This window comes from Mauremys mutica, chromosome 2 (genome assembly GCF_020497125.1).
Source record: "Mauremys mutica isolate MM-2020 ecotype Southern chromosome 2, ASM2049712v1, whole genome shotgun sequence".
NCBI lineage: Eukaryota > Metazoa > Chordata > Testudines > Geoemydidae > Mauremys > Mauremys mutica.
In genome coordinates, this window is record NC_059073.1 from 262,931,519 (window position 1) to 262,947,473 (window position 15,955).

The 15,955-nt window shown below is 39.4% G+C and overlaps 1 protein-coding gene across 2 annotated transcripts in view; it reads left to right on the forward strand.

The window, feature by feature from the left end:
- The window catches only part of YME1L1 (YME1 like 1 ATPase), a 34,326-nt gene extending 26,147 nt beyond the window's left edge, over nucleotides 1–8,179 (forward strand). For both annotated transcript variants that reach the window (XM_045005194.1, XM_045005195.1), the window contains exons 16-19: nucleotides 4,177–4,303; nucleotides 4,408–4,481; nucleotides 4,709–4,795; nucleotides 6,180–8,179. In XM_045005194.1, the coding sequence (XP_044861129.1) occupies nucleotides 4,177–4,303; nucleotides 4,408–4,481; nucleotides 4,709–4,795; nucleotides 6,180–6,323 (432 nt within the window). In that variant the 3' untranslated portion in view covers nucleotides 6,324–8,179. The remainder of the gene's footprint in view (nucleotides 1–4,176; nucleotides 4,304–4,407; nucleotides 4,482–4,708; nucleotides 4,796–6,179) is intronic.
- The last annotated feature ends 7,776 nt before the right edge of the window (nucleotides 8,180–15,955 follow it).

A 15,955-nucleotide genomic window follows, 5' to 3' on the forward strand; every position in this document is an offset into this window, starting at 1 on the left:
CCTGTTGTGTATATTTGTCTTTTAATATCCAACCAAACTAGTGTAACACATTGATCCAGAAGCATATGAACCAGTGTCCAAACATGTACAGAACAAGATGGGATATTAGTTTGTGTCTGCTGTAGACCACCAAATCAGTTTAGGGAACAAGATGCCCACTACCTTATGCACCTATTTGCAACATGGAAGGAAGAAAAGTTGAGACTGGGGGACTTCATTTGAGTAACATACACTGGAGGTCTCATGCTGCTAGTACTAAAACATCCTCAAGTGTTGCAACCAACACAGAGGAATTCTGTATTAAGGCAAGGTCCAACAGAGTAACTGAACACAGAACTAAACATTAATGGTTGCTTAGGTAGAAGTGATCATTACTTTGACCATGTTTATAATGTGCAAACAGAATAAAATCCAGACCAGTAATATATATATATATATATATATATATATATATATATATATATATATATATATATATATATATATATATATGCGCTTTAATAGGGCTAATTTCACAAAGCTGAAAACAATCATGAGCCCAGTCAGTTGGGAGAAAGAATTTAATTGAAAAATTGTGAGTGATAATTGGGAATAATTTAAGAACATCTTACTAAATGCCCAGAAAACCCCAATTGAAAAAGAAGGCTGCACTAGTTAAAAGATCAACCTGGTTTAGAGGGGAACAGAAGGCAGCTGTAAAAACAAACAAACAAACCAAATTAAAGAAAAGGGAAGTTGACAAGTAATGAATATAAAACAGAAGTTAGGAATTGTAGAAATTGATAAGGGCACAAGGAGAAATCTATGGCCAGCACAGTAAAGGACAATAAGGAGTTGTAAAATATATTAGAAACAATAGTATTGGTCCATTACTAGAGAGAAATGGTATTATCTATAATAATTAGAGCCCTACCAAATTCACGGTCCATTTTGGTCAATTTCACGGTCATAGGATTTTAAAAATAAATTTCTTAATTTCAGACTTACAACACCATGAGATTTCAGATATTTAACTGTAGGGGTCCGGACCCAACTCTGACGGCAGCAGCGCAGAAATAAGGGTGGTCTGGTATGGTATTGCCACTGTTACTTCTGTGCTGCTGGTGGGGCACTGCCTTCAGAGTTGGGCACCTGGCTAGCAGCCATCGCTCTCCAGCCACCCAGCTCTGAAGGCAGTGCAGAAGTAAGGGTGGCAATACTGCAACCCCCCCCACAATAACCTTGCGACCCCTCTCCCCCACATCACCCTCTTTTAGGTCAGAACCCCCAGTTTGAGAAACGCTGGTTTCTCTTGTGAAATCTGTATAGTATAGGGCAGCGGTTCTCAAACTTCATTGCACCACGACCTCTTTCAGACAACAAAAATTACTACATGACCCCAGGAGGGGTACCAAAGCCTAAGTCCACCTGAGCCCTGCTGTGCCAGGTGGGAGGGGGACAAAGCCGAAACCCGAGCCCTGCTGCCCCATGTTCAGGGGTCAAAGCCCAAGCCCCAGGGCTTCAGCCCCAGGCCCCAGCAAGTCTAACGCCAGCCCCAACAACCCCATTAAAATGGGGCCCCTACCCACAGTTTGAGAACCTTTGGTATAGGGTAAAAGTACACAAAAGATCAGTTTTCATGGAGGAGACCAGATTTCACAGTCCATAATGTGTTTTTCATGGCTGAAATTTGGTAGGGCCCCTAATAATAATGCAGAAAAGGCAAAACTGTTCAATAAATGTTTCTGTTCTGTCTTTGGGGGAAATCCAGATGATGTAGTCTCATCATATGTTGATATCACTTTCCATTCCATTAGTATCTTTGGAGGATGTTAGACACAAGCTACTGAAGTTGGACACTTTTTTAAATCAGCAAGTCCAGATAACCTTGTGACTCAGAGTTTTAAGAGTTGGCCTGAGAAGGTTGTTGGACCATTAATGTTGATTTTTCAGTAAGTCTTGGAACACTGGGATGGTTCCAGGAGACTGTTGTGACAATTTAAAAAAAGGGTTAATGGGATGGGGTGGGTAATTATAGGCCTGTCAGCTTGACGTTGACCCTGGGCAAGATTATGGAGTGACTGATACAGGACTCGATTAATAAAGAATTAAGTGAGGGTGATGTAATTAATGCTAGTTAATGTGGATTTATGGAAAATAGATCCTGTCAAACTAATTTGATATCATTTTTGATGAGATTACAAGTTCTGTTGATATAGGTAGTAGTGTTGATGTAACAGCCTTAGACTTCTTTAAGGTGTTTGACTCAGTACCCACATGACATCTTGATTTAAAAAAAAAAAACAAAAAACTAGAACGATATAAAATCAACATGGCATACATTAAATTGGTTAAAAATTAGCTAATTGATGGGTCTCAAAATGTAATTGTAAACAGGGACTAGTCATTGAGCAGGTGTTTGCATTGGGATCCCACAGGTTCTTGCTCCTACACTGTTTTAACATTTATCAGTGACCTGGGGAAAAAATGTAAAACTGTCACTGATAAAGCGTGCAAATGGCTCAGTCTGGCAGAATGATAAATAATGAAGTGGAAAGATCACTGATTCAGAACGATTTGGATCATTGGATAAACTGGACATAAGCAAACAGTATGCGTTTTAATACGGCTAATGTATACATTTGGGAACCAAGAATGTAGGCCATACTTACAGGATGAAGGATTCTATGTTGGGAAGCAGAGAATCTGAAAAAGATTTTGGGGTCATGGTGGATAATTAGCCAAACTTGAGCTGCCAGGGTGACGCTGTAGCTAAAAAAACTAATGTGATCCTGGGATGCATAAATGGGTGGAATCTTGAGTAGAAGTAGAGAGGTTATTTCATCTGTGTGTTTGGCATTGATGCAACTGCTGCTGGAATCTGTGTCCAGTTCTGGTGCACACAATTCAAAAAGGATGTTGGTAAATTGGAGAGGGTTCAGAGAATAGCCATGAGAATTAAAGTATTAAAAGACATGCCTTATGGTGATAGGCTCAAAGAGCTCAGTCTGTATAGCTTAACAAAGAGAAGATTAATGGGTAACTTGATAAGGGGAACAAAATTTCATAATGGGCTCTTCAGTCTAGCGGCAAAAAGTATAACAATCCAGTGTCTGGAAGTTGAAGCTAGACAAATTCAGACTGGAAATAGGACATACATTTCAAACAGTGAGAGTAATTAAGTATTGGAACAATTTACCAAGGGTTGTGGTTGATTATCCATCACTGACAATTTTTAAATCAAGATTGAATGTTTTTTAAAAAGGGATGCTCTAGGAATGTGAGAATTATTTTGTACATTTTATCGCCTGTGTTATACAGGAGGTCAGACTAGATGATCACAATGGTTCCTTCTGGCCTTGGAATCTGTGAATCTATATCCTCCAGACAAGTTGACCTGTGCTGAGTACACATTCAGGAAATAGTGGGGACACTAGTCATTTTGTAGTTCCCTGATCTTGGTTCTTGGGTATATCAACCTGTAGGTTGCTTAGGGCTTCTGGTTTTACATTTTACCAATAAAACACCTCTGATTTAAAATATTTTTTTTAAAAAGAAAACAAATTGGCATTTATCCAATAAACACTGGAAATAGTTACTTGTATCTTTTTTGCAGGGAGGGATAGCTCAGTGGTTTGACCATTGGCCTGCTAAACCCAGGGTTGTGAGTTCATTCCTTGAAGGGGCCACTTAGGGATCTGGGGCAAATCAGTACTTGGTCCTGCTAGTGAAGGCAGGGGGCTGGACTTGATGACCCTTCAGGGTCCCTTCCAGTTCTGTGAGATAGGTGTATCTCCATATATTTATTTAATATTTAGACTTTGTCTACACAGAGCAGTAATGTGTACTACAGGGGTGCAATTTCTAAAGCACGCTAATGTATTAATCTTTAATAGGTCTGTGGAGACCCTGCTGGTGTGCACTAAAGGTTTCATAGTGTGCTTTAACATAGTGCAATTTGAAACAGTATTACTTAAGTGTACTAGGGGATGTTACAAAGAGATTGCTCATTACAATATATACTAATGAGCCCTGAAAACTCCTGATTTTTGGACATCTATATAAAACTCAAAAATTGCTTTAAAAAAAACCCACCTGAAAAATAAAATTAATAAATGCAGAAAAAAACAGAAGCCCTAACACTGCTTTATTTTATGCTCTATTTTATTTTAATCTGACAAGTTCTACATTTTATAGGTATCTTTGCTACCAGAAAATGACAGGTGGAGTGAAACTAGATCCCAGCTGCTTGCACAAATGGATGTTAGTATGGGAGGGAGAGTAGCAGAAGAACTCGTATTTGGAAGTGATCACATCACAACAGGTCAGTTGAGATCTGTGGCTAAAGAATCTTCTGTCAATGGATATTCAGTTTATGTAACTTTTGGTTTAGTTGAATGTAACATAAATTTTGTTTTTAATATTTAGGTGCTTCCAGTGACTTCGACAATGCTACTAAAATAGCAAAGCTGATGGTGACTAAATTTGGAATGAGTGAGAAGGTAAGATCATATTAATATAAATTTAGTCCTACCGAGTCATAGCAGTTGCTCTGATGCTTGTTTGGCTTCTGAATCTTTTTGGCAGATTTATTAATATGGATGTATATATTATCTTGCAATTTTGTGGGTGGCGGGTGGATGGTACATCTCTTATACAAAAATAGCAATAGCATCAGTTTTTTATTGAAATGGAAGATTTTTCTTGTCTTGCTATTCTCTTTCTTTAGCTTGGTGTCATGACGTACGCAGATACAGGGAAACTCAGTCCTGAAACCCAGTCTGCAATTGAACAGGAAATAAGAACACTTTTAAGGGTAAGATTTATTTCCTGCAATTACTTATCCCATTTAAGAGATGGGCTGAACAAAGATAATGAATGACTGATTATATTGGTTTCTTTGCAATATACAGTATAGTGCCTGACCTTCTGCATGGAAATATTCTTAAAGGTGCAGCTAAGTCAAATTTGAACAAAAACCCACAGTCTCTTCATATTGAATGCCTTTGAGGAGGAGTTAGTAGCTTTGCATTTGGTTTATGTTTAAGCAGTATGGCATAGGCAGGGTTGGTTTTGTTATCCAAGCACACCTGATGCATTCTATGTTAACACATACTTGTGTCTTCAGAGTGGTGCTGTACTTTAACTGCGTAATTCCAATGAATTAATGTGAGAGTTTTACTAAATACCTTCCAGTTACTTATTTTAGAATAGGTGGTGATTTTGTGTTTCTTTCACACTGTTTTATAACTTTCCATCAAGTAATTGAACATAATTCTTTGTCATACTGAGACTTCCAGATCAGAGTTCCAGTTTAGGGTATCTAGTACCATTTTTTTCCCCCAAATTTTTACTTCCTGGTTAGCATTTTGAGGGAGGGTTGGTGGTTAAATTATATTGTATATAAATGATTATTCTAACTCTAACAGTGCTGATATATTTGAGATTCAGATTTATTATGTTTAATTTAAAATGGTGTATTGGGATTTTCAGATTACATATATTTATAGCATTGTGATAAGTGTTGCTATATTTTTCTAATCCTCTATTTTCAATGGCTCAAACTTAATTTTTTTTGAGTAATTAAAAAATTGTCTAAAAGTGTATTGATAAAAGGTACTTTTTAACTTTAAAAAACAAACACAATTTTAGATTGTACGCACTTTGGAGCCTGGGCACATTTTGAGAGATACAGCAAAGTTTGAAGCTGTGTAATATAAGTATTTTTAAAAGTTAAGCCTTTTTATTGTGTTTTGATAACTCGCAGGGCTTGATTTTAAAACTTGACATGTTCAATAGTAATCTTTGAGGAATCTTGTACTGATTTGTCAGTCATTCAGTTTCCAAATTTACTTAAAAAAAAAATAAAAAAATTAAGTAGCACAAAGCAGGTCTGCAGGATTGCTTCCTCAACCCACACATAGACCTTGATCCTGGCAAAGACTTAAACATGGGTGTAAAGTTACACACCTGAGGAGAGCCATTGAAGTCTGTGGGACTCTAATCATAAGCATAAAATGCTGCAAGTGCTTAAGACTGCAAGATTAAAGCTATACTTAGGAGTGAACTGAAAGGACATCTCTCACGGGTGCTGCGTACCCTTTCTTAGTGGTGTATTTTGAATTCAAAATGTACTTGTATCATTTTCTTAAGTTTTCTGTTCTGAATTTTTAAAAAAACTTTTACCTTTTTTATATTAGGACTCATATGAACGAGCAAAGAACATCTTGAAGACCCATGCAAAAGAACACAAGAATTTAGCAGAAGCTTTATTGACATATGAGACTTTGGATGCCAAAGAAATCCAGATAGTTCTTGAGGGGAAAAAATTAGAAGTGAGATAACAACTTCCTTTATGGAGTCTAACTGATCATTTGAAGAATGTACATCTAGCAATGCAGTTGTCTCTGAATGCAGCATAGCTTTTTTTTCCCCTGATGTTTGCATAGTATTAATAACATTTCTTAGTGTTATGCATTGTCTTGAGCTTTTGTTACAATTATCTAATTTTGTCTTTGTTCAGAATGAGACACAAGGAATAAAGTAAGCTCCCACAGGAAAAAAAATCAGAAATATAAAATCTCAGGGTTGAATCCACTTTCTTTGGAGACCTCAGTCAAATGTTGAAATTGGAAGAAAAGAAAAGTGAATGCTCTAGTGTGTTCAAGCATATTTTCCTTGGTTATGCTGCTATCTGTTGGTTTGAAGTAGTACCATCTTAATATGTACAGTATAAAATTTTGTAGGAAGTGAGCCTTTAAGTGCTAAAGTTACAAAACAGTAATGATTTTATGTTTACCAATAAAGTACAGTTTTAAAAAACCACTGTTCCTGCTCCAGAAATGCAACAAACATACCTGTTAAATGAGTGGATACACAGTGCATCCCCAATACAGGGAAATACAGGGCTCCCAAAACAGATAAACTGTTGTTAATTGCACTTTCATACTCTTAAAAGATAAAATGTACATATTCATATGATTCAAAATTTTCAACACGATATGTGGGCAATGATGGGATACACCTGTATACAAGTCTTTGGACCATGCTGTAAAAAGTAGCATTCGTGCTGACAAAATTGTGCCAGGGATGGGAAATGTTGTGCTGTCACACCTAATGTGCTCCTGACAAAGTTATCTCTCAAACTTTATAAGGTTAGCAATATATGGGTGTAATTTGATAGCCAGGCTTTTATACTGCTGGACATACTATTGAGTTGGTTTTTACTAATATTGTGTATGGACTTTTTGAATAACCCGTGTAAGATTTCTTCCAAGAGGAGACAAGTATTACTCAAAAAAAAGGGGGGGGGTACTTCAGAAGCAAGTGGCTTGTTGTTTTAAAAAACATTCCCTGTTACCTGTTCCATAAAAATAAATCTTTTTTGCTTGAAATTATACAACTTTTAGAATATAAGTACTCACTGACCTTCTAGAGCCAGAAGAAAGTCTAAAAGAAACCATTAGCAATCAAGCAAAAATTATTGCAAGTAGCATTATATATGCATCTTGCTGCTGCCAGGTCCAAGGAACAATTTTTAGGAAAATTAACACTTGCTGATTATAAGTCTCTCTCTGTACAAGTATAGAAAATGTTAGACACTATACACTTCCTTTCCTAGAGAGAAGGCTTTTATTGGAATATTAACATTTAAAGTTAAATAGTGAAAAAAATAGTGCCAATGTGAAAAATTTGAAATAAATTGGTAATTAAATTTAGAATTAGCATTAACACAGGATTTTGTTGTAAGTATAACATTGGGTTAGCTAATTTTTTTTTATTAGTAGAGAATGCATTTTCCTTTCCTTTAAAAACCAGTGCTGCAATACCACTTTTTTTTCTATTTACTATGTTGTTTTCATTCAATCAACTTAGTACCATGACATCCCTAGTGCAGTATGGAAGAACCTCAAGACATTTGCTCTAAAACAGAATACCAAGCTGCTAGGCTGATTGGTTACAGATGTATATGTATTTTAGGAATACATGTTTCTGAATTTGCATTCAGAAACATGCAAATATGACATGCTTGGCATCTGTTTTTGAAATAATGAAGGTTCATTTTAGTATGCACTTTGCTTTATTTCATTTTTCTTTCACTGTATATTGATATCAAGTGTAATACTAGTTTCACTCTATGTAAATTGAGGTGTATATAAACCATGCTTAAATTTGTAAATAAATTCTACTGTTATGGCAAGCTTGTCGTTTCTTCAGTTAGACCACTAGGAAACACTCAAACTTTATTTCCTGAATTGTTACTTTTAGTAATTAGTTGACTTAATAGAGAGAGCAGCAAAGAATCCTGTGGCACCTTATAGACTAACAGACGTTTTGCAGCATGAGCTTTCGTGGGTGAATACCCACTTCTTCAGACTTGCATCTGAAGAAGTGGGTATTCAGCCACGAAAGCTCATGCTGCAAAACGTCTGTTAGTCTATAAGGTGCCACAGGATTCTTTGCTGCTTTTACAGATCCAGACTAACACGGCTATCCCTCTGATACTTAATAGAGAGAATTATTTTTTTGTCCGGTTAAATTGTTTAAACAGAAAGCAAAACTTGTCACTCTTGAAGTCAACAAATCTATTTTGAATTTATCTATTTTGTTGGTTTATATAATCAAAAGTTACTATATATTTTTTAATTGCCCCTATTTTAAATCCCTCTTTCAAAAGCCTATATTGTATTAAGATGTACTAGTGAAGGACAGCTGAACACGGTTTCCTCTGGAGTCTCAAATGCTACTCCATGTGCTCACAAGACGAAATCACTAGAGGAAAGCGGTCATTTTAAAATTGATGGTCACTGTCTTCCTTTTAACACTATAAAAGGTCTGAGATACTCAACTGTTTCATGTTTTATTTCATTTGTAACAGCTGGGTCTCTATTTGTGTAAGTGATATTTGTAGGCTTAGTCTCAGTAACTTGGTTCCTGGAAAAAAAAATTGGTCTGTCCATGTACTGATGGATCTTGGAGAAATCTGGGGTAAAGCTGTTTCACGCTGTATTTGTGATTATTAGAAGTGGGGTGGAAAAATCACATGATATTGAAAGCGCTTAATGATAATGTCACTAATTACAACTTATGTTTGAATGTGACTTTTCCCACCATGCCTTAACAGTCACATTCAAGCATCAGTTGTAATTAGTGACATTATCATGAAAGGCTTTTCAGTACTGTGTACTGTGGTACCAGGTTCTATGGAAATACCTGAGACTGAGCTTTACAACTCAGTTGTGTGGTTTTATTTTTTTAATCACTGGGTTGAAATTTGGAAAGGTGTGTGTATGTGAGTGAAATTTTAAAAACCTTTTTAAGAAATCCTTTTCACATGGTGCAATATGTTTGCCAGTTTTGGAGACATGCATAGTCTTAGCTTCATGACAGATATAACAGACTACTCCATTTTGCTGTCTTACAGTTAGATAAAATAGCAACGTTACTGAGATTTTTATAAGTAGCTTGTGCACTTGGCATAAGTGTGACATTTGCTGTTCTGGATCTGAGATTATAAAGCAGTGATTAAGTTAGTATCAGACGAATACATTTCACTGACTTGGGAGGAGGTTTGGTAGTAACTATAATTATTACAGTAGCTATAAGCCATGAAGTCTCTCCCCTATTTTTCATTTTACTCTCTCCTTCTTAAAGGTCTGTGGTGGTTATCAAACCTCCAGCCAAGGAAGGCTGGACAGTACTTCAGTGTAATTAATTACTACTGTTCCAAGAATGACTCTACAGTTGCTTCATTATTTCACTAAACAGACATCACTCCTCTTCCTATGCTAGAAGCTAGGTGTGTTACTGTTCCTCCATCATCCTCTGGCTCTATTGGCTTGAAAGTGGTCACATTTTTCAACTTTTATTCCCAAATGGCTGTGTTGGTGACACAAGGACTATTGAAGGTGACCTTGGAAAAAGGCAGTGACCATGTCCCACCCATCTCGTAGTCTCTTGCACAACAGCCACTCAAAGGTTTTGCTGCCCCTAATATTTAATGGTGCTTGGCATGTCTGTCTTGTTTTATAGTTACGCCTTCCCTATGCATTTTGTTCTTTATAGCCTGTCTGGATTAGTGAATTAAAAATAGTATATAAATCATTACAGCTCTCACACCTCACAGCATGTCAGTGTAACAATATCACAATAAGAACAGGAATACTTGTGGCACCTTAGAGACTAAGGCCTTGGCTACACTTGAAAGTTACAGCGCTGTTGGTGGCTTTATAGCGCTGTAACTCACTCCCCATCCACACTGGCAAGGCACATACAGCGCTGTGTCTCCGTGGCTACAGCACTGCTTGTACTCCACCTTCACGAGAGGAATAAAGAGTATAGCGCTGCTGCAGCGCTGTGCTGCCAGTGTAAACGGGGAATAATCTTAGTACGCTGTGACTGACCTCCAGAAGCTTCCCATAATTCTTTTAAGTGAAGGTTTTGCTCTTTGTTTTGTTGTGATGCCTCTCTTTGTTTTGTTGTGAACTCTGGGCTCCCGGGCTTATCAAAAAAACAAACACAGCTACTGTTTCCTGTGAATGAGCAGAGGCAGGAGGGCTCCCTTTGGAACGCCCACAGCTAGTGTTTGCTTGAAGGGAGGGGGGGTTTGAGGAGAGAAGCAGCGCTGCGGGGGGAAGTGTGTGTGGGGGGGTCCGTTTTGGCGAGGCTGCTTATCTGGTCTGTGAGGAAAAAAAGCTGTTTGCTTTCAGTGAGTGAGAGAGGTTGGAACTTGCAAGGCAGGGAGCTGACACAGTGTCAGCTCCAAAAATCCACACTCTCTCCCCTCCACCCTACCCCTTTTCAAAAGCACGTTGCAGCCACTTGAACGCTGGGATAGCTGCCCATAATGCACTGCTCCCAATGCCGCAGCAGATGCTGCAAATGGGGCCACGACAGTGCGCCGGTAGCTGTCAGTGTGGCCAGACTGCAGCGCTTTCCCTACACAGCTGTACGAAGACAGGTTTAACTCCCAGCACTACAGCTGCAAGTGTAGCCATACCCTAACAAATTTATTTGAGCATAAGCTTTCATGGGCTACAGCCCACTTCTTTGGATGCATAGAATGGAACACACAGAAGATATTTATGCATACTGTAGTAGGTGATGTCATAAATAGATAGTTACGGGTTAATGCCTCTTTTACCTGTAAAGGGTTAAGAAGTTGACCTAGCCTAGCTGACACCAGACCAGCGAAACCAATGGGGGAACAAGATGTTTCAAAAGGAAGGAGGGAAGTTTCCTTTGTTTAGAGTCAGTTTCAGTAGGAGTCAAAAAGATCAAGGAACCAGCCTCTTATTAGAGTAGTAAGTTTTAGAAAAAAATAAATAGGTTTATGTTTATTTTCTTTTGTAACTTGTCTTGGTGCAATTAGGGGAATAATCAATTTGGGTATTCTTGTGTGTACTAAGGTTTTTGCCCAGGGGAGCATCCTGTATTTTAAATCTGTTGTCTGAGAGATCAGCTTGTAGTGCTATCTCCCAGAGGTTTTTTTTCTTTTACCTTTCTTTTCTTTAATTAAAAGCCTTCTTTTTAAGAACCCGATTGATTTCCCCCCCCTGTTTTTTAGATACAAGGGGATTGGATCTGGACTCACCAGGGATTGGTGCGAGGGAAAAGGGAGGGGGAAGGAGTAATTCTTACTTGTTTTAAGATCCCAAGGGGTTTGGATCAGTGTTCACCAGGGAACTGGTGGAGGAGTCTCTCAAGGCTACCCAGGGAGGGGAAGGTTTTTGTGGGGAAGACAAAGTTTTCCAGATGACTCAAACATTTGGATGGTGGCAGCAAAACCAAATCTAAGCTGGTAATTAAGCTTAGAAGGTTCAGATGCAGGTCCTCATATCTGTACTCTAAAGTCCAGAGTGGGGGTGAAATCTATGACAGGTGACTTCTGGGTACTCTTCTGGCTCTGTCATCATCTTCCTTTCCAAATGCAAACAGATAGACATCATACCAAAAGGACTAAAGGTAAAAAATCCATTACAATCTACATATATCACAGACTATGCTGAGAGATTGTGCCACACACTCTCAAAGAAACTGTGAAACCACCTGATTACCATCCTATATAGCAAACGGAAAGATTAAGACTGAACTCTCAAAACTGGATACTGTCATGAAACACCAACCTTCCACAAAAACTTCCTCATGGATAGACTTTACAAAAACTAGACAAGCCATTTACAACACAAACGTAGCTTCTCTACAAAAGAAAAAGGACACTAAACTGTCTAAACTGCTACATGTCACAAGGAGCCACAACAGTAGCTCCCTTAACCCATCCAACAATATTGTTAATCTTTCCAGCTATTCTCCTAGCCCGGCAGAAGAATCTATCCTATCTCAGGGCCTCTCCTTTTGTCCTTCCAGACCCATGAACATGATACAGTTCTGCGGTGACCTAGAATCCTACTTCTGCAATCTCCGACTCAAAGAATACTTCCAACACACCTCTGAACAACATGTTAACCCACAGAATCCTTCCTACCAACACTACAATAAGAAGGATTCTGCATGGACTCCTCCTGAAGGTTGAAGCAACAGACTGGACTTCTACATAGATTGCTTCCATCGACGTGCATGGGCTGAAATTGTGGAAAAGCAGCATCACTTGCCCCATAACCTAAGCCATGCTGAACACAACACCATCAACAGCCTCAGGAACAACTCTTGACATCATAATAAAAAAGGCTGACAAAGGAGGTGCTGTCGTTATCATGAATAAGTTGGAATATGAACAAGAGGCTGCTAGTGAGCTCTCTAACTCCACATTCTACAGGCCATTATCCTCTGATCCCACTGAAGATTACCAAAAGAAACTACACCATCTGCTCAAGAAACTCCCTGAGAAAGCACAGGAACAGATCTGTACAGACGCATGCCTAGAACCCTGACCAGGTGTATTCTATTTGCTACCCAAGATCCATAAACCTGGAAATCCTGGATGCCACATCATCTCAAGCATTGGCACCCTAACAGCAGGATTGTCTGGTTATGTGGACTCTCTCCTCAGGCCCTACGCTACCAGCACTCCCAGCTATCTTCGAGACACCACTGACTTCCTGAGGAAACTACAATCCATCGGTGATCTTCCAGAAAACACCATCCTGGCCACTATGGATGTAGAAGCCCTCTACACCAGCATTCCACACAAAGATGGACTACAAGCCATCAGGAATAGTATCCCCAATAATATCACGGCAAACCTGGTGGCTGAACTTTGTGACTTTGTCCTCACCCACAACTATTTCACATTTGGGGACAATATATACCTTCAAGTCAGCGGCACTGGTATGGGTACCCACATGGCCTCACAGTATGCCAACATCTTTATGGCTGACTTAGAACAACGCTTCCTTAGCTCTCCTCCCCTAACACCCCTACTCTACTTGCGCTACATTGATGACATCTTCATCATCTGGACCCATGGAAAAGAAGTCCTGAAGGAATTCCACCATGATTTTAACAATTTCCATCGCACCATCAACCTCAGCCTAGACATTACTGTGCTAATAAGCGATGGTCACATAAACACCACCCTATACCAGAAACCTACTGACTGCTATACTTACCTACATGCCTCCAGCTTCCATCCAGGACACACCACACGGTCCATTGTCTATAGCCAAGCTCTAAGATACAACCGTATTTGCTCAAATACCTCAGACAGAGATAAACACCTGCAAGATCTCTATCAAACATTCTTAAAACTACAATACCTACCTGCTGAAGTGAAAAAACAGATTGACAGAGCAAGAAGAGTACCCAGAAGTCACCTACTACAGGACAGGCCCAACAAAGAAAATAACAGAACACCATTAGCCGTCACCTTCAGCCCCCAACTAAAACCTCTCCAGCGCATCATCAAAGATCTACAACCTGTCCTGAAAGATGATCCACTCTCACAGATCTTGGGAAACAGGCCAGTCCTCGCTTACAGACAGCCTCCCAACCTGAAGCAAATACTCACCAGCAACTGCACACCATACAACAGAAACACTAACCCAGGAACCTATCCTTGCAACAAAGCCCGATGCCAACTCTGTCCACATATCTATTCAAGTGACACCATCATAGGACCTAATCACATCAGCCACGCCATCAGGAGCTCGTTCACCTGCACATCTACCAACGTGATATATGCAATCATGTGCCAACAATACCCCTCTGCCATATACATTGGCCAAACTGGACAGTCTCTATGCAAAAGAATAAATGGACACAAATCTGACATCAGGAATCATAACATTCAAAAACCAGTGGGAGAACACTTCAACCTCTCTAACCACTCAGTGACAGACTTGAAGGTGGCAATTTTGCAAGAAAAAAAACTTGAAAAACAGACTCCAAAGCGAGACTGCTGAACTTGAATTAATATGCAAATTAGATACAATTTAGGTTAAACAGAGACTGGGAATGGTTGGGTCATTACACTGATTGAATCTATTTCCCCATATTAAGTTCTCCTCACACCTTCTATGGGTCATCTCAATTATCACTTCAAAGGTTTTTTTTCTCCTGCTGATGATAGCTCATCTCAGTTGATTGGCCTCTTACAGTTGGCATGGCTACTTCCATCTTTTCATGTTCTCTATATGTATAAATATCTTCTTTCTGTGTGTTCCATTCTATGCATCCGAAGAAGTGGGCTGTAGCCCACAAAAGCTTATGCTCAAATAAATTTGTTAGTCTTTAAGGTGCCACAAGTACTCCTGTTCTTTTTGCGGATACAGACTAACACGTCTGCTACTCTGAAAAATATCACAATATTTCCCTTTGTATGTTATTGTATTTCCTTTTTTTGAAGTTGTATGTTCCAATTGCTGTTCCAGTGCCTGTTTTGCCCTTGCACCATCTTGGATGAAAAGAGTAGATGAGGCTAAAGTAGGTCAGTCCTGTAACTAGTGTTCTCAAGTTAAGTTTCAATGATGTACTATGCAAGTTACTATGGGTACTGACTTTGCATCAAGGAGCAGATTTTAAAATTCTGCAATTTACTTTCAAAGCCCATCTTGGGGCTGTATTATTCCATGGGTTGTGTCTCACTTAATGAACAAGCTGTGTCATGGCAGCTGCATTCTTCAGGAGCAAGTGAGCCATCAGCTACAGGGTGAGACTTGTAGGTGCAGGAGATTAAACTTTCACAGCATTCCATTGCAATGGAACTCCAAGATCCATCTTTTCACCAACTTTCTCAATAAAAATATTTTTCATGGAAAAAGGAAAAAAGAATGAGGGAGAGAACTCTATGGTTCCTGTCAGAAATATGTAATCTGCAGTGCGCAGACCGTATTTTTTATTTTTTTCTCTAAATATCTAGATAGAATAATATTCACTGGTCTGACTTCAACTCAAAAATATATATATAGGTCTGAACTGCAGTCCATAAGTCACAGGATTCTCAAAACAGTGAGTGACTATTGAACCTGACACACAACTGAGTCTGTTAAGAATGTTTCCTGAGTTTTGCTGCTGTGGTTTCATGGTACAGTAAAAGCTGTGTTATCCGTCCCTGTTCCAACCAGAAAGCTCTATAAACCGGCATTTCTAATTGTCATAGAAAGTCCGGTTTATTGTCTAGTTGGCAGGGGGCTGGCAGGATCCCTACCTGGCTCCACGTGGCTCCCCAGAAGTGGCAACATGTCCCTGCTGCTCTTAGGTGGAGGAACTGCCACAAAGCGTTCGAAGTGTGACAGTGGGTGCAGGGTTGGGGTGTGGGGTTTGGGTGCGGGAGGGGGTTTGAGGCAGGGGGTTAGGAGGTGTTTCAGGGTGCCAGATCCAAGGGGTGTTCACCTCAGGTGGCTCCCTGCAAGTGGCAATCCTGAAACCGCTCCTGTGCCTCAAGCCCCTTCCCGAACCCAAACACCCTCCCAGAGCCTGCACCCCCTCCTGTGCCCCAGCCCCACACCCCCTCCCACATCCAAACTCCCTCCCTCTTAGTTAACTGGAATTTTTCATTTACCAGCACCCCCCATTTCCC